Below are 25381 nucleotides of genomic sequence, written 5' to 3'. Positions count from 1 at the left end.
CCACAAACGGGGTGACAGCCCTAGCACAGCAACAGCGACAGTCAAGAGGTGACTGTGTCTTAAATAGTGAAGAGGCGTCTTACAGAAAGGCACCGTCGTTGCTTTTGACTTGTCAAAAACCTTTAATGGTTAAATGAAAAAGCAATTTTAAAATTTAATTTTCTACCACTAAATTCTAAAATGCCAAACTCTACGTAGGAATTTTGGGTAGCCTGAAATAGAGTATTCCTATCAATTCTCAATTTAATAGCTGAGAGAATGCTTAATCTTAAAAAACAAACAAAACAAAAACAAACAAACAAAGCCAAGCTGCCTTCCTCTCAACCACAGGCTATTTTCCCTCAGGGCTCTTTTGAAATGTGTGCTGATCCTGACAGTGAAACTCTTAGTGTGGGCTGTGCTTATAAAACAGGACCACCAACTTCCACACAAGAAGACCCGGGCTGCGACGAGTGAGACAGAAGGCCCCTGTTTGTGGAATGTATCTCACTGATATATCTTTAGAAATGTCGCGCCTTAGATGAAGACTCAGGCAAAAACTGTGACAACACTAAGGTCTCAAAAGAACCAAAATGAAAGCTTCAAAAGGTGCACCCTGCGTGTGGGTCCGGAAATGGAAAGGATGTGGGAGAGAAGATGACTTTGGTTAAAGTAACTTGATGGTGAATAAGGCTTGGTGGGCATACCTGGTCCCTGGCGGTCTGATTTTCAGAACTGGGATGTCAATACTGAAGGAATAATCTACACAAGAGAAACAGGAGGAGAGGTAGAGGGTGGCACCACACTCTAGGGCAGTGACTCCACCCCCTGAAGCACAGCCTGCGGCGAGGACGGTGACGGAGCACCCGGGGAACACACGGGAGGACCTGACTGGGTCCGCCACACTGCCTGACACCGAAAACAAAAGTGTTAAAGACAGTAACAATCTCTGCCTGACACATAGAAAGCTTGACCCACAGAGTAAAGAACACCGTTTGCGGGGATTCTGTTGAGCTTTAGTTTTGTATTTAGTTTATTTCAAAGTCATCAGAAGCCTCAACAGAGTTCCAGTGAGCACCAAAATATGCCATTTAATATAATAATTTAGGGAAAATCCAGAAATTTATTGAGAACCACCTGTCAAATACTAAAAAGAAAAAAAAATCTACAGAGCTAGTCTAAAATCTTTGCCATAAGATGTGTTCATAAAGAACAGCAAAAAAGATCTAACTGAAGGCAAATCTCTCAAGAGATTAGCTGATTTTAAAGCAAACTTGGTAAAAAATTAAATAACTAACGACAAAGAAAAACAAAACCCTAACATTAAAAAGAAAAGGCAGAACTGTGAGTTCAGCTACCCTTGAGGACTTGAGCTCTCTAACATTTAATACAGAAACAGGAAAGCAATTATAATCATGAACACAGCAACTAATGAGCGCAGTGACAGGTGACACTACAAAACTAGCCAACTCAGGAGAAATAAACACTGCAACGCAAACACAAAGGAGGGCTACGGGCAAAATGAAAAGGAACGTGATGTTAAACGCTCACGAAAAGGGGTGTCGGGATGATGGGAACACCGCTCTTCAAGGGTTCTTTAAAAAGGGACTGTGCAACACTAGACAGGCAAAGAATATGCTTCAGAGAAAACTAAAGTGCAGCTAGGAACAATGGAATGAAATAAGAAAAAGAATCCTGGCTAGATGTTAGAACATTCCTAAGACTAAGCCCTCCCAGGGCTGGAATCCCCTGGTAAAATAAAAAAAGAGACATAAAATCTGGTAAATATAGAACTGGCTGTTTACTTGCTTACAAACCCTGATGGCATAGCCAGACCTGGACAGGAATATCCCCTTTGCCTTGAAGGCTTTGACACATAGGACATTAGGATTAGTTTGGTGCCCAAACAACTGTCTAGTGAGAGTTAGCAAAATTACACCAAAATCCAAAGCAAGACTTCCCAGGACAAGGAGACAAGGCTGGTCGGACGGTACCTTGAGTTCCTGCAGCTGGTCCGGCTCATAGAGTTTGGGGGACAATGCCTGAGCCAGGAAGGCATCCAGCTCCTGACGCCTCAGAATTCGAGCTCCGGGCCACTGCACCATATACCTGTGAGGAACAGGAGTAGGATGACTAGAGCAGTTGGCCAGTACTTGGAAAAACAGCAGCAAATCTCAGTAAATCCAGGATGGTACAAGTCAGGAGGAAGCTGCCTCTGTATTCTCTCAGGCATTGCTTCCACGAGAAGACACCCGGTGAACAGTGTGCCTGTGATCCACACTCAGCATGCTAGAATGGTGAAGGTACTTGCCCACAATGGTGCCACATGCTTTATTCTCAGCATTCAAGAGGCAGAGGCAGAGGCAGGTGGTTCTATGAGGTTGAGATCTGTCTCATTTGAAGTAAGGAATCCTTGGCTGCAGCTAAACATGGGAATGATGTAGGAAGTGCCCATGAAGAGGAGGATACTCAAATGCACTAATGAGGGCACCTTCACATCTGGAACAGTCTGGTGTGGCTGGCTAATGGGAATCAACTTCCACTAGGATAGATGTGTCAAGCAGCCAACAGCCTGTATCACTACATGGAGTATAACTTCATGTAGCTTTTAGTGCAGAAATAGCTAACTGCAACAGTCATAAACCTGTAAGCCCATTAGTACTGATTCTTTGTACCCAACAAATCTTATGGGGGACTGGATCAGGTTGCTAAGTACCATTCAAACAACTTCTGAGGACAGACTGCTTTGTGAGCCCTGGAGAACAACTCAAAGGAGTATAGGGAGTGGAGAAATGCAAAACAATACTCTTTCCACCTTTGCCTGCTAAGGAGGCTTTTCTCAGGCTTAAAACCAAGTTCATAAGACCATGCCAGGGTTAGCATTCACCTATGGAAATGTACACTAAGAGGAGACACAGGGAGCTTCTAATGAGTCATTAATAAACAAAGTGAAATTTCACATAGTCACTAAGAGGGACATATCGATCTAAATATTTTACAGATAGAAACTTATATATTGTTCTAGCAATTTTGAAGCAGAAGAAAGTGTATCAAGGTTGAAACTGAAGAACACAGAGGCACACACTATATGGTACAATTATGTAGCGTAAGTAAATAGGCAATCAAATCTCAGTGTGAATGAATACTAAATATTTCTACTGCACTTAAACAGTGATATAAAAGTAAATTAAATTATCACTATGTACACTGACAAAAATTTTACCCTTTGGCTGGGCATGGTGGCACAGGCCTTTAATCCCCAAACTAAGACCAAGCCAGGGCTACAAACTGAGACCATGTCTCAAATAAATAAATAGATAAGTATTATATATTTTGCAACTAAGTGCCATAAATCAGACACAGTGGTCCCATTGAGGCCTCATGAGTAAATATGAAAGGCGCTCCCACTACTGACTAGATAGAGAGTATGCTCAGTACACATTATTCTTTTCCTCACATAACTGCGCTTTGTATTCCTCTCTTTCACTCACTAGTTATTACATAATACTTATGTCCCCCTATTAATAACTACTTATATACACATGCATGAACCTCCCTACACTAAGTGTCCATTTCTGAGCCTGCTGGCTTCAGTGGCACTGGCACAGTCCCACCATCCTACAGCCTCACTCCCTTACCAGACCCCTTCCGTCTCTTAGATGGAAACTCGTCAACTCGTCAGACTCCATCCTGGTTCTATGTTCCTTTTGAACTTTTTGGATCAGAAAAAAAATGGTACCCACAGTTCCAAACTGTTTGTTTCTCGGAGGAGACTCAGAATTCAGCATATCTGCAGAACCCATGCCCTGTTGGTCAAAGTATCTGTTTCCTGCCTTTGCCTTTCTATTCGGTTACTTATAGCTCTTCTCAGATAGAGACATATGGAGAAAATATGTTCCTGAAAGCAAGGATCAGAGCCCACAGATAGATTACAGATAACAGAAACAGCAACTCAGTCTAAGATACTCATGAAATTCCTATCTGCACCTTTAGAAGATTTTCAGATCCTATTTGCATTAGCAATTCACCTAATGGGTTTTCCAGAGATACTTTTTTGGTGACTATTCTTTGTCATGCAATTAATTGAGCAGAACAGAACCCACTTGATGGCTGGATGTGATAGCCTATGCCTTTATTACCAGCACTCAGATGGCAGAGCAGGAGGGTCTCTGTGTCCATGAGTTCCAAGGACAGCCTGGACTACATAGCAAGTTACAGGCCAATCAGAGTGATAATCCTGTCTCAACAAACAATTACTTGAGAGCTTACAGCAACAGATTTGGAAGAGCTTTGTAAACCTTCCCCTTCTCTACCTTTACCACGAAGGCTAACGAGCCTAGAGCTGTCAAAGACTTGTCTGACCTTGACTAACATGGATATTGGGGGAAAGGTGGTTTGACACCATCCTTAGAACACACACGACACAATGTGTTTCAAAGCACAAATAGGTAGCTGGGGCCTTGCTATGACACCTTGGACCCTTCATCTCTGAAAATTATTCATGTATATGTGGTTGATGGTTTTGTTTTTTGAAATAAGATGGTACTTTGTAGACCAGGGTAGCCTTGAACTATCCACCCTTCTTCTCTTCTAGTCTCTCCTGTGCTGGGATTAGAGGTGTGCGTCAACACATGTATCCTCCACATTGAGATTTCAGACTGACTCTCATATTTCATCCTTCCCCCCACACCTCTTGGTTTCTCCTGGAACTCACTCTGTAGACCAGGCTGGCCTTGAACTCACAGAGATGTTCCTGCCTCTGCCTCTACCTTCCAAGTGCTATAATTAAAGGTGTGTGGCCAACACTGCCTAGCTCCGCCATCTAAGGTTCCATCTATGTGACTGCAGTCTTGCCCCTTTACTTTGAGGAAGACTTCTTTGATATAGTCTGTGTGTAACATAACAACAGATCTCCAGGCCTTCTCATATCACATTAACTTCTACTCATTGTCCTGCCTCCTCCTCTCTATTCCCCTGGACTCTATACCCTGGACCAGCGGTGTTCCCTATCCATCCTAACTATTGCCTTACAGAGACATTCATAACATGGCAACGCCTAATGGGACTTTACCCAGAGTAGAGAGAACACTGGCAAAAGCTGTCTCTGGAGGATGGGAGAAAGCCACATCCTCCCTGTGGTTCTCTGCCGAGGTGCCTGGATAAATGATGACCTACTCGGGGAAGCCGAGGCCAGGGAGATACTTGTGCTCCTCCACCTTACCACGCTCATAACCCTGGGTGCTGGCAAAGAACGGATCGGATTTCTCATTCAGTCTTTAAGGGGACAAAAGAATAAACAGTCAAGACATAAGGGTATTATTAGTCCAGGAAACACAAAGTTGTCCCTGAGACAGACAAAATGTGAATGTCACACCTCATCTATAACCAACAAACGTGGCTGTATGCTACCCAGAGGTGACCAAGTGACCACAAATTATGTATCATATCGGGTGCAGTATGTTGCCTGGGTCAGGCAGTGTTGACAGTGGACAAGCCAACTGTTACATCATCATTTTACACTTGGAACAAAGACTATAAACTGACTGTGCTTCACACAAACCTAGAAATATCTGTGAGAGAGAATCTTAATTGTTGGGAGGGGGGTTCCTTGATTGATAATTAATGTAGGTCTCAGGCCACTGTGGATGGTATCATCCCTGAGGAAGTGAGCCTGGCCTGTCTAAGAAATGTAGCTGAACAAGTCAGTAGGCTGAATTCCTCTGTAATTGTTTTTTCCCTTGATGGACTGGAACCTATAAACCAGAAAACAAACCCTTCCTCCCCTAAGCTGCTGCTTTAAGTTTTGGTTTGTATCATAGCAACAAAGAGGTAACTCCAGCAGTAACCAGACTCTCTTTTGCTCGTACTCAGAGAACAGGTTTTCCCTGTGTTGGGGTGGAGGGCGCAGAGGTTGCCCTCTTGAATCACTCTTCTGGTACACAGACATACATACAGGCAAACAGCATAGACATACAGAAAGACAAATAGCCATGCACAGAAGTAAATTACGGTAGGGTGGAGAGTGACGAAGGAAGACACTCATGAACCTCCAGGCTCCATAGGCATACATGCTCACCTGTTTGCTCTTCTCCCCCTCTCCCTCACACACGCACACGCGCGCGCGCGCACACACACACACACACACACACACACACTTATATAATATTTACAAGCTGCTGTGTGCTTTCTAAATATACCTATTCTATTATGCACTGCGGTATAATTATTTGTTGCATTTATGTGACCTGTATTACTAGACTACACATACAAACAGAGGTCTACAACAAATCTCAACCAACAGCACAACCTTGTAGAGTAAGCTCATCATCTTTTCCAGAAAACACTGACCATGGTGACTGTGCTCCTGCCCCATGTCACTCACCGTAAGACGCAGCAGAGCACCATGAGGTGAGTGGGCACATTGGCAGGGTTGAGCATGGCTGGGGTATCAGACCTCATACAGGCCAGGAAGGCCCTCATCCGGCGGTTCTTGTCTTCCACCGCCTTGCCCAGCCAAAGCCTCTTCAGATTGGGGCAGGTCCACTCCCGGAAGGCCAGTGCTTCCACTAGTTCCGGGGTCTGAGGAGACTTCCCCTTGTAAGCTGCCCATTCCTTAATGATCAGTGGCGAGACTGCAGAGGAAAAACACAAAGAGGCTCACTGCAAGTTGCTCATGGGTGCTGCACAGCAACAACCTGTTCTAGCACTAGGCCTGGCCTCCTCACGGAGAATAGAGTATTCTTTGCTTAGCAAGCTACTGTCTATGACCCTCTATTCAGTGATTAACAGCTCACTTACATCTTCCAGATCAAGACTTGATTTCCCCACTTGCTGAATGTATAGACCACCAATGTTAGAGACTTGTTGGTACCTTAAGTCTGCTAAGAATTTCAGTGCTAACGAGTCTAATACACGAAAGTGTGGCATTCTCTAGTGCTCCAACATAACCCGGATTAGGTGCTCGTGTTTCCTACATGAACACGTCCGCAAGTCAGATCTAAGAAGTGATTTACATACTGCAACAATCTTCCTTAAGGATTTTCTATTTGAATAGGCAATAAACACTTCAGGGTGGCCAGTACGACCGCATGGAACTAATATTCCAACTTCTGAATCCCAGATGGTAGCAGAACACAGCAATTATCTTCAGCAGGACTTAAGATCGTGCAAAAGTCACCAAAATTCCATTTTGAAAGAGGCAAAACATCCTAAGCTTATATAGCAGACAACGACCTCACACCCAGTGTTTCATCAGTGCTGGATTCTTACAAACACAGAAATATGACACAGTCCCAGTCGTCAAATACACCAAGGGAGATCTACAAGAGTGGCAATTCAAAGACAATCCAGCCTGCAATATGGAAGTTAAAATTCCCCAGTTCCACTGAGGTAACAATCTGAGGATGGGTCTGGGTGTGTATTTCACATGCAACAAGCAGTGGACACCAGAAGCAGAGCAAGGCCTGTACTCACGGCTGCACCTGGCATGGAAATCAGGACGGGCTGTGGACATTCTATCCAATAAGCCTTACCCCTAGGTTCCTTTTCTCTAATGAAATACCCAAAGAGGCAGGTTCAGAAGACTCCAAAATTGTGGCAGAATCACCCAAGGACCTGGCTGATGTCCAGTTCCACTCTGAGTCTAAATAAAGTCAGGTGCTGTAATACTCTTGTAATGAAAACTGCCAGGAGTTAGGTACTGGGAAGTGAAATAAATCAGTAACAGGCAAAAAAAATGCTTAAACACATTTCAATCTCAACATGTAAGATAACATGTAACAAATGGGACCGTCCCAGGCACACCTCCGGGAGAGCTCCGTGCAGTGATGCTTTGCATGTAGGCCAGAGGGCCAATCAGCGATATACAAATTTCTCTTTTAGAAATACTACTGTCATGAAGCAAATCTCTTCCATTTTCATTTCACTATCTTTGATGGAAATATGAGTATTAATACATTTAAGGATATTGAATGTTCAATGGTATTAAAGGATAGCTGAGACACCTTAAAAGGCTTACTTGAAACTTCATCAACTCAGAACAGACAATCATGTATATCAGCATAATTTTTGTTTTTATTATTTTAGGTGTCAAGAAGAAAATCAGTAAAAGCGCCATCACCAAGCAAGGCCTGTCCGTGGACGCACAATCTAAGGCATCACCATCCCACTTGGTTCCCACTGAGCTCCAGCACAGCTCAGCTTCCAGAACCTTCCCCAGCCATGCCAGCATCAGAACATGTATTACCACCATCGCCACCACCCCAGCACCAACCCCCCCGCCCCCAAGCAGCCATCCTGGAAGCCCATTCCTCTCCCTGCCTCCCTCCTGTGTCCACCACAAAGGACACCGGGTACTGAGGCAAGGGCCCTTCAAACTGAGCTTCTGATCAGGTTCCCACACCTGTGACATGTGTTCATTTGTTTATTCATGTCCTCTCTCCCAACCATACTCCATACATATACCACACAAAATCCACAAACACATTCTGTTCCCAGCATGCACTGTCATAGACGAACAGGTCCCTATGTTAGGGTCATTTGTGTTTTCTCATGAGAGGGAGGCATTCCTGGTCATCTATCTTTGTAACTAACTAATACCTCCCCTTTCCTTGGCTGTTTTTAGACTAACTTTAATCAGTTTTTAGCACACATTGTGTTTTATTTATTTTGGGGAACCAGATGTCAGTATGCACATTTCTGAGTAACAGGCAATCTCTACAATGATTGTTTTATTTGATGGTGTTTTATGTGCATTCTGGGCACCACCTGCCTGGTGCCCACTGAAGCAGGTCCCTTCAGCCTCAGTGTCCCGAATTTGCCTCATGTGATATGACATTATGGGCCCTACACCTCAGGGATCCAGTGGGTACAGTGGGCACTAGGCAAGATCACCACACAGAAATGATGGGTGAGGCTTATACCATCTCTCACAGTGCTAAGCATTTGGGTGTCCACCTGCAATCGTCATAATAAGCACAGTTCAATTTAATAGATGTAATAAACACACAAAGCTTGCTCCAAAGACACTGGTGTGCAGGACTTGTTTTATTCTTTTTTCCCAGATACTCAGCTGTTTTTAAACACTCTAATATTTGGAGAACTTTTGAGTATTATCACCACTCAATAGCTGTGCAATCACTGGCCAATCACTAAACATGTCTAGTGGGTACTTCATATGCCAGGCAGGGATGGGACAAAAGGGACAGTTGCGGGAACAAGTGCATCCCTGGCCTGGTTCCAGAGGCTAAAAAAAAGGCCTAAAACCTTGCTATGCAACAAAATACTAATTATTAACATAAAAAGCACCCAGCACTCTCACCATGCAGGGAAAACTATATATGATATCATAGCTTGTAATATTTATGTTATATTTATGGCACCTATATTAAGTGATTACAATAAATCAGTTTTTCAATATAAATCTTAACATAATATTTTATTAATTCTTTCCACCATTCCATACACTGTGTTTTCATCATATTCAACCACTACTACTCCCAGATCCACACCTACCTCTCTAAACGCATTGTAAGTAGCAGACCTAAGAGTGACAGAGCCCCGGGCTGCCAGGGTGGTGCCATCTGGCCTGGAGTCAGAACGTGGATCATGGTAGGACCATTTCAGGAAGGCATGTCCGAGTAAGAGTACCCAAGAGGTCATGCATGACCTGTCACCTCAATGAACACTAAGGTCTACTGCTTCTAGAAGGCGCCCACTTCTACAAAGCAGCAGAGATTAGCTTTCTGGCCATACTCTAAAACCATGCTTTACCTTAGTAAAACCAATTGTAGAACAGCAACTATTTATGGGATTGTAGGCTCAATTTATAATACTTTACAGAAAAAAACCACCCTCAAATGCAATTTGGGGCTATAAAACACTGTCATACTTAAGCTGTTAATAAAAATCCAGTGTTTGCCATCAGACATTAATCATGTGCTTGTATCATGGATAATCTGGGCCTCTACTCCCAACCCAAGAGCAATAAGCACATTTCTTTTTATATGGGAGTTCCTAGAGGCACACAGTAGCTGCCTCTACAGCTATGTACCACAGAAGGACCACTGCAGGTGACTTGCAGCATGTCACATACTACCTCTACAAGAGGGAGGAAGATACAGCAAAAGGAGCAGCTTCCTAGCCCTGTGACCCGAGTTTGTGTGCACCAGGAGGAACTGCTGTTATGCCTGAGACATCCAGAGAAAATTATGTAAGCAACTTTACCCCGGGGTAGAAAGAAAGACTGGAGACCATGAAATCTGTTCTTTCCCACTCGTGGATGTTGCCCACCCCCCAGGCCAGCGTGGGAGGGAGGGCAGTGAGGAGCACTCTACTCCTTACTCTGAGCACCTCCACAACCCTCAAAGAAGCACCAACTAAGAGGCTCTTAGATCTGAGGCAGGCATCATTCTCGGGGGATGATGCTCGGTAGTCTGTAGAACACTGGCAGGCACAGTAGCAAAGACGAGTGCTGCCCAGTCCTCCCGCTCCTCAGGTATGTGGCTCTTAGCATTTTTGGAAACTCAAAAAGCCAAGGACTTACAAAGTAAGAAAAAAAAGAGTCATATTTATAGACTAGTGGTGGTGCTGGACCACCTGAGTAACTACTTCTTGTGCTGGTTAATTTGAAATCTGGGAGAACAATGTCAGTGCTAGTACTGGAAAGCTGTGCAGAATAAAGAAGTCTGGAGTGATGTGACTTGGGACACATGGGGATAGGGGATGGGGGTTGGGGGGGGACACGGATGCCTCTCTCTAATTCTAAAATGTATTGCTGTGCTAATACAGATAGAAACCCAGGCTTGGGCATGTTGGGCAATGTCCTATTACTACCATTGAGTGCACTGTTCCTGCCTCCACACTTCATCCTTTAATAAGCCTATACATCATTTTGAGGTACTAGAGAAGACTTCAGAAATACAAGAAATAGGAAGTAAAAAACCAATGGCTGATTTTATAAAATGGATGGTGGTAATTTTTGTTCTATTTTAGTTGAGGCAAGGTCTCATTATGTAGCCCATGCTGGCCAGGAATTCACTATGGAAGCTCACATTATGACTCAGCCTTCTGAGCTAGTAGTACAGGTTTATGCTACCACATAGAGCTCAAACACATCATGGTGAATTCATAGAACTTTCTATCTTGAACATTACACTCTGCAGTTGTAGCAAAGACACTACACTCTTCTTTATCTTGCTGAAACCTGCATTTTACTTTCATGCTTCAAATCATGTAGGTCTTCCCATCAGTCCTTAGAGAGCACCAAGGACTGGGAATAGCCATGGGCATACAGTCTTAGAAAGGAGTTACCTTCCTCTAGCCTCCTGCCCAGCATCTCGGAAACTCAAGAGCCTCACCTTTACAACAGGAAAACTCAAGGCTGGAGGGAGGTGTGGCTTCAGCTCCTGCTATTGCTCAGGCCACACCAGAGACAGGGCTCTAGCCTCCTGGGCAACAGGGACACTATACCCACTCTCAGCTGAGAGCCCACTCTGGGTTACTGTCTACAGGAAAGACAGTTTAACCTGTCCCACCAGATCAGAATTCTACTGAAAACGTGGTATCAGCAAAGGTAAGTTTGTAAGAGTGAACTAGGCCATCCCTGTGCTGTATGAACACACTACTACTGGGCTACATCCTCAGCCTTCAAAGAACCTCAGTAATTACATGCTTTCTCACAAGGGTATTTTAATTCCCTAATACACTAAAAGTCTTTGTGTATTCACCTCAATAAATCATAATCATGTATTTGTATTAATCATTCACCTATCCCATTTTCCACCTTCCCCCTCCCCACCCCCCAGCCTTTCTCTGTGTAGCTCTGGCTGTCCTGGAACTCTCTCTGTCTGGACTCAAACTCAGAGATCAATCTGCTTCTGCCTCCCAAGTACAGGGATAAAAGACATGTACCACCATCACCTGGCCAATCCTTCACTTTGTGATTGCCTGTTAGACACTCCTGCAAGGAATACACTCAGTAGTAATAAGACATGTTGACAGAATTGACTCCAAACATGTGCCACCTAATACAAAGCCACGCTTGACAAGAAGCTCTCTCACTGCTGTGTGAGGAGAAGACACCCTTTCATTCAGCCTTCCTGGCTGGTCCCACTCTTTGGTACACTGTTACTTGGTTCCTTCTTTCCAAATCAAATCCAGACACTTCTCATCCACAGTTCCTCCTGCCCTTTTCAGGAGCAGAAGCTCTGAAGAATGGATACTCCCTGCCCACTGTCCCCTTCTACAGCCTGAGTCCAGAACACGGACTCCTTATTTACACTCGTTTCTTCTCTAAGCACATACATCTTCTCTCTAGAGATCGTTCCTGGTGTCTCCCCCCACCTGCCCCCAAGCAAAAAGAAGAAGAGGAAGAAAGGGAGGAGGAAGAAGAGGAAGAAGAGGAGGAGGAAAAGAAGGAAGAGGAGGGGGAAGAGGAGCAAGACGTGGTGGTGGTGGGTGGTGGTGGGTGATAGTGGGTGGTGGTGGGTGGTGGTGGTGGGTGGTGGTGGTTTTCCAACTTCATAAAGAAGGAGAAAGAAGGGAAGCAGCAGCCCTGGTCATATCCACATCCTAAAGCTAAGGCCTTTCTGCCATGTCCGAAGAGAGGAAGACATGAGGAACAGCTTATACCTTGTACAGTCCCCCATGTTCTTTTCTCTCTCACACAGGTCAGCAGCCTGCACATCTGAGGTACCTGCCTGAGTCACTTAATATTTCCTCACCCCAATCTTTTCTTTCCTTGATGGCTCATTCCCAAGGAGCTTCCAAGACCTGCTTGAAACAAGGTTAAAGGCAGGTGGGCATCACCGAGGAAAAGGCTTTGCCTGGTCCCTAACATGCTCCATTCCTCATGCACTTTGTACATGAGCTTTGCAAAAACTTGTCCTTGATGCCTGAAGACCTGCAGCAGGGCATAAAAGGTCAAGACTGCTCTGTGAGTGCCTCTGGTATGGCAGCACACTATGACACCAAGACCCTGTGCCTGAGGGGAAGAAGTCAAGTCACACCAGACTCTGTGGGATGGCAGAAATGGGTACTGGAAATTCTTTGAAGAGTAGTCCTGTTTTTGAACACAAAAGGAAAACAACAAAAGAACGTCTTTTGAGAAACCAATCCAGTCCTTTGGAGCTGAGAGTGAGGGGCTGAATAGAGGCCCCAGGTTCATGGCTTTCTGACACAGAAGGGTAGAGAGCAGAAGCCCTGATGGGCACTACTCAGCTGCACCTCAGTGTAACTAACTCTGAGAAAAAGGAAAGAAGGGTGACTATTTTATAGTCTTATGGCTCAAAGGAAAATTTAACAATCTACTGAAGTTAAAGCGGGTGTTGTGCCTCATAATCTGTCATCCTAGACCTCAGGAGGCTGAGGAAGGAGGGCAGCTTGGAGTTCAAGCCATCCTGAGACAGTGTAAGATCCTGTAGATTGAGTTTAAAGTTCCCATGCTCAGAACTACACAAGCTAGTCAGGAAGTGCTGGCCATGAATGTCACCACCTACTGAGGCCAACACTTGCTCACCTCAGCTGGAGTCACAACTAAAGGGTCTTTGCTCAAGAGAATGGTCCATGAATTTATAAAATAGTCACAATATTCTGATTTTAGACAATATGTTTTAGATAACATTTCTGTACTTCCTGGCATATATTGATTTTTGTGTTCTTAAATTAGCAGATAAAAGTATGAAGAAGAAAACACAACTTTCGCAAAAAATATGACACAGGCCTCATGAAAGACCTCAACTTTGATCAGCATTCCAAGCAGTCCTTTCTAGTGTCCCTCCCTTCACCCACATTGGTGAACTGAAGTAGCCATACCCAGGTCAACCGTGGCAGTCCTCAAGTGAGTACACTATGGCGGCATCACCTTATAGGAACTGCTCTCCAGATGTCTGCGCTCCTGCAGAGACACATCTGGGCCTCATGAGCACAGGGGCAGACATGCATCTCAGCTACTACATCAAGCTAGTCACAGAGAGTGATGGCTCTTGAAGATGTTTTCAGAGCAATGTCAAGTTTAACATTGGAAACCTGCTATTTTATTCTTTTACCAGATAAACATCATTACTAAAATAGTACCAAGTATGGCTTCTCCTGTTCTGAGGGCTCGACCCTGGCCTACCGCCCAGAGGACAGCCCACCTCCTGCACAAGGAGGGTCTCAGGCAACTCAACCACGATACTTCTAAGGCTTTAGAAAATGCACAAGAGATTACGAGGTACCGAGGGAAACAAACAATGGATTGTTACAGTACATACATTCTGGTGGAAGTCTGTTCTTTCTAAAAGCAAGTCTCTCAGTTTTCTTTCTGCTTTCTGCCAAACTAAACAGGACTCCGTAAACATACTGACGAACTGGCCTATAGAGCAGGGCGGCCGGAGGCAGGTCTTTGTTGGCTTCATCTTCAATAGAAACAGCAATTTTGATTTCACCCTTTGCATGGAAGAAAGCAGAATAATATTGCACATTTTTCATGTTGAATTTACAAGAAACTCACAGCAATCTACTGCATCATCTCCATTAATGACATAGCTATTCTATTCCAACGGCTTAACAACTTGTCTAGACTGAGATGCCGAGGAGAGCCCACTGGCAGTCTGTGGTCCAAATGTATGTCCAGAGACTCAAACTTAATCCCATATTACTTTATCTTTAATCCAAATACCAAGAACAAAAGAAAAGCACATAGATGAGCCAAAGTTTTTTTTTAAACATTCTACAGATAACACCAGACAACAAATACAGAAGAAAGCATGAAGAATCTACAACTTTTATTCATAGGTCAAGATGGTCAGAGATAATAAAATTTATAATTTTCAGTGACCTGTACAAAATCCAAGGTTTTCAGTATTCTGAAATGAAAGTCATATTTTTTTACCAAGCTTTTCCATAAAAGTTACCACATGTCAAAAATGACCTCCCTAAGAGAATTCTTTTTTTAAACATGTTCTTGGCTTTTCCACAGCACAGTAGGTGCTTACCATGTGTATCACCATGGTCGAGGCCATAGACAGCTGCTAGGACAGAAAATGAAAGCATTCCATCCCCAGCTCAGGTCCCAATATGGCAAGACTTTCATCTAACTCAAGACCATGCCATCAAGAGAGAAACCACTGTGGTGTTCAGCAGCTAGCTGTTGCCAAACTTCTACTGCATGGTATCAGAATACATCAATATATTCAAGGAATTTTACTTATGTATATTTGTAACAAAAATACACAACATGACCTCCAATGCCTATTAAACATTATCTGTAAGTTCTCTTAATAACTACCTTGTATATTTGCTCTTTCACACAAATTTAACTTCAAAATTGATTTTCTCCTTATCTTCAATACTTTCTTTCCTCTTGACTAATCCAGTGGTTAAATGTCCTCTAATATATTCATTTACTACGAGGATTTCTCTGGCTAGTAATTCTCAACGGTACTATGAAGCTCCACATTGCTGCAAATGCCTCGATTGCATGTCACGGCTCCTCGGCTCAGAGGAAATGGTATGCACTGCAGCCTAAGCTGCTCCTATACTGAAAAGTCCAAAGTAGCATTTTTTTTTTTAAACCTGAAAGAACAGTTTACTTTTCCCAAGCCTGGATATTCTGTCAATCTTCCCTTGATATTTGTAAGAACAGAAGAAAGCTATTAGTACCATCTGCACTCTTTACATGGGTCTATCCAACTGCCAGGCATCAAAGCCAGCAGCAGGGATGCAGAGGGTGGCTCTCCAGTGCCCCTTACATCTCAAACAGTCCCACACAAGGAATGAATGAGGGCCATCTCTATACACATTTTATTGAAAAAATATCTTCTAAAATGCTAGACTCTTAACTGGACCATACATAACAAACTATAACAAATAAATTGCATTTTCATAACTTTTGGTGATGTTTTAGAATAATGTTTGTTTTATGACCACACTCTGACCATTGATACTCATGCATGCCCATATTAAACAGTAAGACAAGACTTGGAGGCACTGACAACTGAAAAGGAAATGGCTGAAGAGTTAATAGCATTAGCTAAATACTCTGTTTGGATGAGCTGACCAAAGGTTCACCTTACGACAACTGTGAAAAAGGAAGGAGCCTTTGGCATTTACTGACTCCATTTTACAAGCCACAAATGGATTGCATAAAATAGAGGGGTGAAAAAGACAGAGCCCATGTAATGAAGAAAATATGGTGATAGCAAGATAGTAATAAACCAATTCTATATGACAAATTTATCACTGAAGTGACTTGTGCCAACACAGAGACCATAAATCACTGAGAAAATTTAGATACACAGAGATACAAGACACGAGATTTAAAAACAATGTCAACAGTATGTACATATTTAGCTACACATTTGGTAAAACACTAATAAGGTGAATCAGCTGCTATATAGGAGATAACTGGCATTTCTAAATATGTAGACTTTAACAAAACCCTGTATACCAGTCTTGGGTCCTATCATTAAAACTGCAGTCAACAAAGCAGAGGAGCAAAGTCAGAATGCACTAGAGTGCATTCTAGAGTGCTACTAGAGAAGAGATGTTATCCCTACGGACAAATAATAAAAAGTCAGATGCCACTTACAACATTAACTTTGACCTTATAACACAGATGTGTAAAAGTTCTATACTAAGAAAAAAATTATGAGTCATGAAACAATGTGCCATTATTTCACTAAAAAGTGTTTTAAATTAAAAAGGAAAGATTTCATGACTTGCATTGCATTTATAGATACAAATTTTTTATCTTTTGTTTAACGTTTAGAAATTGGAAATACTTTATAAAGACCAAAAAGGAAAAAAGGAAGAAAGAAAAAAGGTTTTCAAAAGGAAATCAGGGATGGAATGCTGTCAAATACTTAAAACTGCTCTAAGACCCCTGGGTAATACCTTTGTCAGGACGTGGAAGATGTAGGGGTACATCAGTCCCTTCTTGTGTCTGTGCTCAGCCACTCTCAGCACCTCAGGTGCGACGGGGGGCAAGGGAGGCGTGGTGATATCCATGTGGTTCCTGGTAGGCATTGACAGGAGGCACGGGATTGGCTGAACAGTGCCCATATGGCTCCCTTTGCCTTCAGCTAGCTGGCTTCCCGAAGAGGCAGTGGATGAACCTTCTACCTACAGAGCAAAGGACAGAAAGTAGGGAAAGATTTTATGTCTTATTCTCTCATTATCTCAGTATACAAGGTCACCACCTTAACACCAGAGGGCAGAGATGACTCCTGCCTAGAATGGTCAGATTTGGTGCCAACCAAAAGGCAGGGTGGGCTGAAAACACTCACCTACATGGTCAGACTACTTTATGCACAAAACCACCACCAGCACACACTGTGCCACAGAGGACAGCATGGACTGCCTCCTGCAGTGTGGAGGACAAGGAGACTCATCTCAGAAAGCAGCTCCAGCTTCCCCTGACCCTGGGCTGCCTGCAGAGTTTCCAGCTCTCTGAAGCTGCCCCGCTGTCTGAGCATCACCATGTGTTTCTGGTCCTCTGTGTTCTGTTGTTCTTAAGATCTTCCTAATGCACTCAAAGAGGCTATGCATTTGACCACAGTTCTATAATTAGTAATTCAAGAAACTGAGTTCATACCAGGTCTGACTTCAGTCTCGTAACTGTTGGCACTCAAAAACAAAATTACCATCTAAAACTTTCTCTCTACAGTCCTGATAAAGCCCTACATTTAATTATACACAGACAAAAGTAAAACAGTAATAACGGCAACAATGCAGACCACCACAAATCCTCTCTCTACAACAATCTAATCCCATAAAAAACAATGACTCAGACCTATAAACACTAACTCTGAAAATGGATAATATATTTCTAGGTGAAAACGGCCACTCTGTTAACAACTGCTCACACAAAGAGCAGGCATGGGCACAGGGCAGGAAAGCTGGACCACAATGGACTAACTCAGGGTTGCACCAGTGCCAGGCAAGGCGCCAAGGAAAAGAGAGGCAGATCCAGATGCCCTGGCATACTCTGAATTGTCTGAAAAACTGCCCAAGAGTAATTATTATTTGCACGATAAACTCTTCTTCTTGATCAGAGCACTGGAAACAAGAACTGCTTATTGCTTGATTTAGTGTCACCCTAAAACATGTATATTTTGCTGTATGGGAATAAATGTCTTCATTCCAAGGGTATGTAATTGAGAGCTAATTTTATCCTTTAATACCCAGGTACCAAGTTTGGTCTTTCTTAGAAGAACCTATTGAAAACTGACAAGGGTTCCCTATACTTTCCCTCTTCACTAAGATCAGATACAAAACAGTGCAAAGCACTTTGCCAGATTCTCTCATGAACAAACAACAGTTCTCATGAAGTATTTTCATTGTTTATTTTTAATTGATTCACCATACTTCAGTTGACTTGGAGCTTTAATTGAATTTCTGGTACCCAGATGAAGTTGCCCAACCATCTTGAAGCAGGAGTCTTGTTCCCCCTCAGGGACCACAAATGGCAGATGGATTTCCAGAGGCCACTGCTAGCAGAAAGAGCAGGTACAGTGGAAGTAGAATTTACCTGACTCCTACTTTTTTTCTCTTCTTTTGAGACATCATCTCACTGTGGAGCCCCGACGGGCCTGGAACTCACAGGTCTGCATGCCTCTGCCTCCCTAGTGCTGGGATTAAGGAGGAGCACCACCACACCCAGCTACTTCTAATTTAACACACACACTCTAGGCACTTTCTCAATCAGTCTTTACCAACTCCCTTTAAAAAGGGGGCACAAGAAGGCTCAAGACCAGGTCCTGGAGAGGAAGGAGTGTTATGGGTGCCATCCTTCCCAGGCCGAGCAGACTGAGGCAATTCTAAACAATTCTTTCCTTTTCTGAGCCCTCTGGAAAGCATACGACTTATTTCAGAAAGAATTTTTCTTTAACTTGGTCACCAGTGTACATGACCAGTCAGAAACTAAATAATGGAAGATGTGGGTTCTATACCTTTACTTGGTCTCCGGGGTCTCCCCGTGTCAGCGGCTCTGCATGGCTTCCTGTCTTCTCCCAGCCAATCTTGTTCCCGCTGATGTGGCTAAACACAAATGAACAAGATCAATAACTACTATGGACTAAACCTCACAATGAAAAGAGCCCAAACTAAACCTGTTGACTCAATAGCAATAGCAGTAACTTTTCATGCTCTAATGGCCTTGTATTTTGCTCAAATTTTTATTTCAGGAATATTATATCTTCAAAGTGAAAAGAGGCTATCTGGCATAATTTCTAAATGCAACGTAACAACACTCTTATAGGCAACCCATCTTCATGGGAAAGGTGTCAACCATGAGTAGAAAGGGAAGAAATTAGGGTGTAGGCACAGGAGAGAGATGAACTCAAGTTCAGAGAACAGGGACAGATTCCTATTTGGCAAACAGCTTGGTAAACCACTCCCCTAAACCAACCTTCCCCCCCCACATATACACACAAAGGGGGGGTGGGGTACAGAAAGAGATAAGCAGTCAAGAGGAAGTATTTCAAGCAGCACCTGACAGACTCATGACCTGTATGCAGCCTCTGAAAACACTTTACTATACTTAGGCAGTATTTTCAAAACCTAAAAAGCAGCAGATCAGCGTTGAGTGGTCTGGGTAAGCATTATTTCATAAACCCTCCTTCACTTTTATTTAAGGGACACAATATTATCAGTCAAGTAATCATGGTCCCTAGCAAAGGTGAAAAGTGCTATCTTATAGGTAGTGGGGTCATCACAAGGGTCATGTGAGAAAGCCAGCAGGCAGGGTGACTCCAGGTGAAGATGGCTGCTGCTCCTCTGGGTACACGGTCCCATCACTTATCCTTCGCTGGCAGCCCTCTGTACCTAAATTACCTCTGTGATGACTACAGAACATGCCACTTCAGGCTACTGACTTGCCTTTCTAATTGACCCATATAGCAAATGGAGAGATTTAAATACTCATTAATTCTCCTACCTATCAATCAATTTCATTTCAGTTTTATACAAAAGAAATAAGAGAAGCATTATAAAGGCTGCAACATCCATCTTAAACCAAGACTGTTGTTCCATGTGGTGATATCCTAGAGCGCCCTTGATCTCACTCATTACATGGCAGGTTGTTCTAGCCAAAGATACTACACAGTCAACATAAAAAGGTGACAAGATCCCACTGTGTCTAGGTTTCTGGGGTCAGAGAAAGCACTGTTCTATATATCATCACTACTCAGTATAAAACCAAATTTCAACTTAAAACACAGTGATAACCAAGAAGCAACATGAGCATAATCACCTCTGTTGAATAAAAGGCCATTTCCGGGGTGGGGGGTGGGGGGAGGTGGGGAGGAGCAACAGAGAACCGTTCTGACAGCTGAGTGGGCAGAGACCTGAGAAGTGTCTGGTCACAGGTCCATCACTAATCTGTTGAGTGCATGTCATCCAGCTATGAGCCAGTCGGTAAATGAGCAGCCAAGAATGCAGAGATGTGACACATGTGACATGGGGAGGCACAGGGAATTATAAACCACTCAGTGTACTTCGAAGAGCAGACCTTGTTTATTTCTTATGTGACATAAAAAACAGCACAGGTTCTGAAATTGCTTTTAGACAACAAAAGTGCCTGAAATGTTCACTGAACACACAGATGTGTGAGCAGCGTTCCTGGGGCTCCTGAAGTTACCTGAAAACTGGGTGGCGACAGTAGGAAGGAAAGCTGACACGAAGGGGCATATTTTTCTGCTGACTCTACTGCTGAGGTACAGTGACATGCCACCTAACACTCCAGAGAACCTACCAATACTGGGAGGTGTACGCGTTTTGTTCTATATGTACCATCAAGTTGAAAATACCGATGCTCACGAGACAGACTAGCATTATTGTTTCTGGAAAGTATCTTTACAATAGCCAATGTTCATGTAGTCTAAAACACTCACCAGGGCAGTTAGTAGTATTTCACAATGTAAGAAACCAAAGTATGTGGCTAGGATAAATGCTTTTCTTTGAAGAAGAGATGAAGTTCAGCATTCTATTCATTTGACACAGCAGGTAACACCTTAAGTTTATTCTTACCCAGATGTCTCACAGACCAGCATTAGCTCTCACCCATACCCATGGCAGAAGTCTGTGATGATCAAACTCAGGCTCAGAGAAGTCAGTCTATCCCCAACTCCATATAAGGAACTCAGTCCCAGACGTGCTACTCCAGATCGTGTCACACACTGTCCCAGGACAGCCAGCTGAAGAGGTAGCTCTAGCTACATGCAAAAACACAGCAAGCAAGCAACCACTTCCACCCCAACTCTGTGGAGACAGAGGAGTGCCAGTGAGGCAGGCAAGCTTTGGAAGGCTGTCAGAGCTGCTGGCAGGCAACTCTGCATAAGTGATGCTCAGGTCACAGGCACCACTTGGAGACAGCGATGTGCTCCAGACCTAAACAATCATCCTATACAAGGTCCTCCTCCTTCAGAGGACAAGCAGAGTTCCTTCCCATGTGCCAGCAGGACGTGGCTCACGCTTTCTAAGACGGCAGTGTCTCGAGCTTTGACTATGATACGATTAATATGAAACAGCTAGCAGACAGCTAGAATGTAGACTCTTGCTGAAGACCAGGGTTATTCTTCCAACACATAAAACTCTGCACTGCCTCAACGGAAAGATCTTAGCAATGTGTAAAAGGATAAAATGTAGATATGAGTTCTGGCACACACACACACACACATATTTGGAAGAAAGCTCATCCACTGCACACATGCAAACTATTCTGTCAACTCTGTCTATAATGTCCTCGAACTCCAAGGCAGGGAAACATGAATTCTCTTTGTTAGCCACCCTTAGAAAGAAAAGAGGAAAAAAAAAAGAAAAAAATAGCAACAACAAAAAAAGACCCATATCTAAAGTCTCTGTCTCCTGAAATACTAGGTCAAGGACATGAATAAAATCCTTTAGTATTTTACATTTAAAAACAACAAATCACTGTTTTAGTTTTGTATTGCGCCAATAGTTAATTTTGCTATATAACTCACAAGAAACCCCCCAAGCCCCTCAGAAAATGTGCTCATCCACATGTGAGCAGGAAACTACATAACCATAGCTAAAATTACCAAGCCAGCCCTGACAGCAGGAGCAGCCCAGCAGGCCTCTGCACTCAGCAACCCATCTTCCAGAGCTCTTTTCACACGTGAGATGCGATCCTCTGTGAACCACATGCTGTTAGAATCGGTGGAGGAAGCTCATGCAAGAAAACACTACCATTATTACTAGGACACTGCAACTCAAGATCAACAATACAGACTGCACATTTTATCACAATGGAGTCTCTCCCTACCTAAGACACACACATCTATGTTCACAAGAACAAGCCTTTACAAAGTCACAAAACTGAAATGTTCCTTTTCTCTGAATAAGGATTTTTACACATTTAAAAACATCAGTAAAGAGTTAGCAATATTTAATAGGTGTACGTTATTTATTAAACATTAAGTGTTCATATGTCATACTTATATGCATCAATATACTTAAGTATTTTAAGTATAAAAGAAAAGGAAAAGGGCAAGCTGATCCTAAGACCTTACTATTATAAAAAAATGTGTTTTAGTATATGCAGAGAAAAATAAAGTGTTATAGATTCACTAATCTTTGGCTGATCCCCATCTAGATGGGAATTATGTGGGATTCTTTGTATTTTTTTAATGTTTGAACTCGAAGTAACTGTCTACTACAGGTGGTAAAAAAAAACTGTGTAAGAAGTTAAAGCCTCAGAGTTATTCATTCCCTTTGATTTAAACCTTAGAAGCCCAAATAAATCTATGAAAGTAATAAACATCTCCAATATAGACCCAACTGTAATTCTACAGTTCAATACTGTAATACTACAAAGGTTCAATAAAGGCCAGGAAAGGAAAAAAAAACACATTGTATCAACTGAATTTTTCTTTTCAATTTTAACAAAAAAGTAGAGCAAGAAGTCTGTTCTGTTGCTGTTCTGACAGAGGTAGAACACTTGTTCCGTTTTTGTTTTTGTTTTTGTTTTTTTGCTAACTACCTGTCCTAGGCATAGACAACAGGCTGGTTTAGTTGCTGCCCTAGGTATAAACAAGCCTGCTTTCCTCCACAAACACTGTATGAGAAAAGTCTGCAGAAGTCACCAATTAAAACCCAGGCCTAAATCCCAGCACTTGGGAGGCAGAGACAGGTGGATTTCTGAGTTCAAGGACAGCCTGGTCTACAGAGTGAGTTCCAGGACAGCCAGGGCTACACAGAGAAACCCTGTCTCGAAAAACCAAACCAAACCAAAACAAAAAACAAACAAACAAAAAACAGGCCTAGACTTCCCATCAGCAAGCCCACAAAGCTTACCTCTTCTGCTGAGCTGTCTCTCCAGTCCATTATATCTTTTGTCATTTAAAAATATTTACCTTATTATTTGCAGAAAACTTTTCTTGCTTTTGATTTCTTCCATAACATTCCCCAATCATCCATCACCTGACATAAGGTTTGGGGAACTAAACCACTTACTCTGTAAATTATTCTAGACCAAAATCTGGCTATTGTTCCCAGGATGGTACTACATAAAATGTACTCATGGAAATGTTTCCAAATTAGAAACTGACAGTCGGGTGGAGAGATGGCTCAGCAGTTGGAAGCATTTCCAGAGGTCCTGAGTTCAATTCCCAGCAACCACATGGTGGCTCACAACCATCTGTAATGGAATCCAATGGCCAATTCTTGTGTGTCTGAAGAGAGTAACAGTGTACTCATATGAATAAAATAAATAAATCTTTTTTTTAAAAAAAAAGAAAGAAAGAAAGAGAGAGAGAGAGAGAGAGAGAGAGAAAGAGAGAAAGAAAGAAACTAACTGGCAGTCTGTTTTTGGCCTTAGCATCTCATCCTAACTAGTGAGTATCTACAGAGTGTACTATGCTTGGCCAGAGACACAGCCAAGTAAGTAGTCTTATGGGTGAGAGGTGCAAAAAGGATCACATAGAGGTGTGCCCTTATGAGAAAACTGAAGGACTCTTCCCCTCTGTTACAGTATAGAAATGGTAAGGGTTGGCACTCCTCTGTTGAAGGGCTTAGAATTAAACTTCTGAGGTTAAACTCTGTTTCAAAGGCAAATAGCGCCAAGAAGGTATACTCCTTTCTGAAACAAAAACAAACAAACAAACAAACACAAGTCTTTCCAGGCCAGGGACCAATCATTTCTGCAAGGCCAGGCCTGGAGATCAGCACCTAATCTGTCCTCTGCTCTCTAGTTGTCCATCGGGACAGTATCTGCCACTGCAGACTGTCCTCCAGCACAGCACACCATCAGAGCACACTTCCTCAACCACGCCCACTGGCAAACAGCAAGTGCTCAAGCATTTCTTGGGTAAATGAATAAACAGATAACTTCCTTTCCTTCAAGACTCTCCTAAAAACATCGTGTTGGTCAAGTCCAAATCAAAGGTAAGATCCTGACTTCCTATTCCTACAGGTTTTGTTTCTGTTTTGCTTGAGTTTTGGGACACAGGATCTCACTCCACAGCCCAGATTGACTTGAAACACTAGCCTGGCCTCAAATCTACAGCAATCCTCCTGCCTCAGACTTCCACATGCTGGAATTATGGGTTTTATTTATTATGAAGATACTAAAGCTGATACCGTTTTTATGTTTTGATATAAGATCTCATCATATTACCCAGGCTGTCTGAGCACTTCGGTTCATGAGAGCCTACTGTGTCAGTCTCCTGAGCAGCTACAACGATTACTATACCGCCCAGGGTGCAGAGCCACTGAGAGCACCAAGTTGTTCTCATATGCTGCACATAACACACTCTACATGCAATTCACACAACTGCCTAGGATCCTCCCTGAGGCCTGAGACCCCAGCATCACACTCATAAACCAGAACTGTACCATAGCATCCACCATGAGCAAAGCTTAGGGTCCAGGGCTTCAGGGCAGGCTCCTTACCTCCTCTGCCATCTTCCTCTAACACAATCTCATACTGACTGTCATAAGTGAGGCAACCAACTCAAGGAATTAAGTCCCTGAGTCACACAACTCAAGTCCAACCTTGTGTATCAAGTTTCCTGAAAGACACTTTCTCTACAACAGCAGCAAACAGGAACTGCCAGGATGAGAGGTTCACATCCCTTTGCAGGAACAAGATGCACAGGAAATAGTAAATGATAGTGTCTGGGGAAAGTTCACAGGAACTTCAAGAGAGAGATAGAGTTCTGGGAACCCAGGAACAGCCAGGCAGAGTCTTTAAAACAGCAATGAGCGAAACAGCACTCTTCTCAATGTCCACCCTCCACACCACCCAGCTGTCCAAGTGACTGCCCAGACCTGGTTTCTAGAGTCCTGTCTATGCAAGGCTCAGAGTCTACAGTTTCTTCCTCTGCCTTCTGCCAGTGTTTCACAATTTATATAACAAATATTCCTTGTACAGATACCTAGTCTTCAGACCTAGTGAAGTGTC

At 43.1% G+C, this 25381-nt stretch overlaps 1 protein-coding gene across 1 annotated transcript in view; it reads right to left on the bottom strand.

The window, feature by feature from the left end:
* Positions 1 to 25381, bottom strand: part of Fam120a (family with sequence similarity 120A) — an 83156-nt gene that overhangs the window by 8918 nt on the left and 48857 nt on the right. Inside the window, exons 8-12 of the mRNA XM_028763294.1 lie at positions 18912 to 18999; positions 16855 to 17082; positions 14232 to 14406; positions 6362 to 6611; positions 1974 to 2088 (exon numbers count right to left, since the gene is read on the bottom strand). Coding sequence (XP_028619127.1) covers positions 1974 to 2088; positions 6362 to 6611; positions 14232 to 14406; positions 16855 to 17082; positions 18912 to 18999 — 856 coding nt within the window. The remainder of the gene's footprint in view (positions 1 to 1973; positions 2089 to 6361; positions 6612 to 14231; positions 14407 to 16854; positions 17083 to 18911; positions 19000 to 25381) is intronic.

Source organism: Grammomys surdaster, unplaced genomic scaffold (genome assembly GCF_004785775.1).
Source record: "Grammomys surdaster isolate TR1022 unplaced genomic scaffold, NIH_TR_1.0 137, whole genome shotgun sequence".
Taxonomy (NCBI): Eukaryota; Metazoa; Chordata; class Mammalia; order Rodentia; family Muridae; genus Grammomys; species Grammomys surdaster.
The sequence above is the reverse complement of the archived record's forward strand: the minus strand, read 5'-3'. Positions and strand labels throughout refer to the sequence as shown.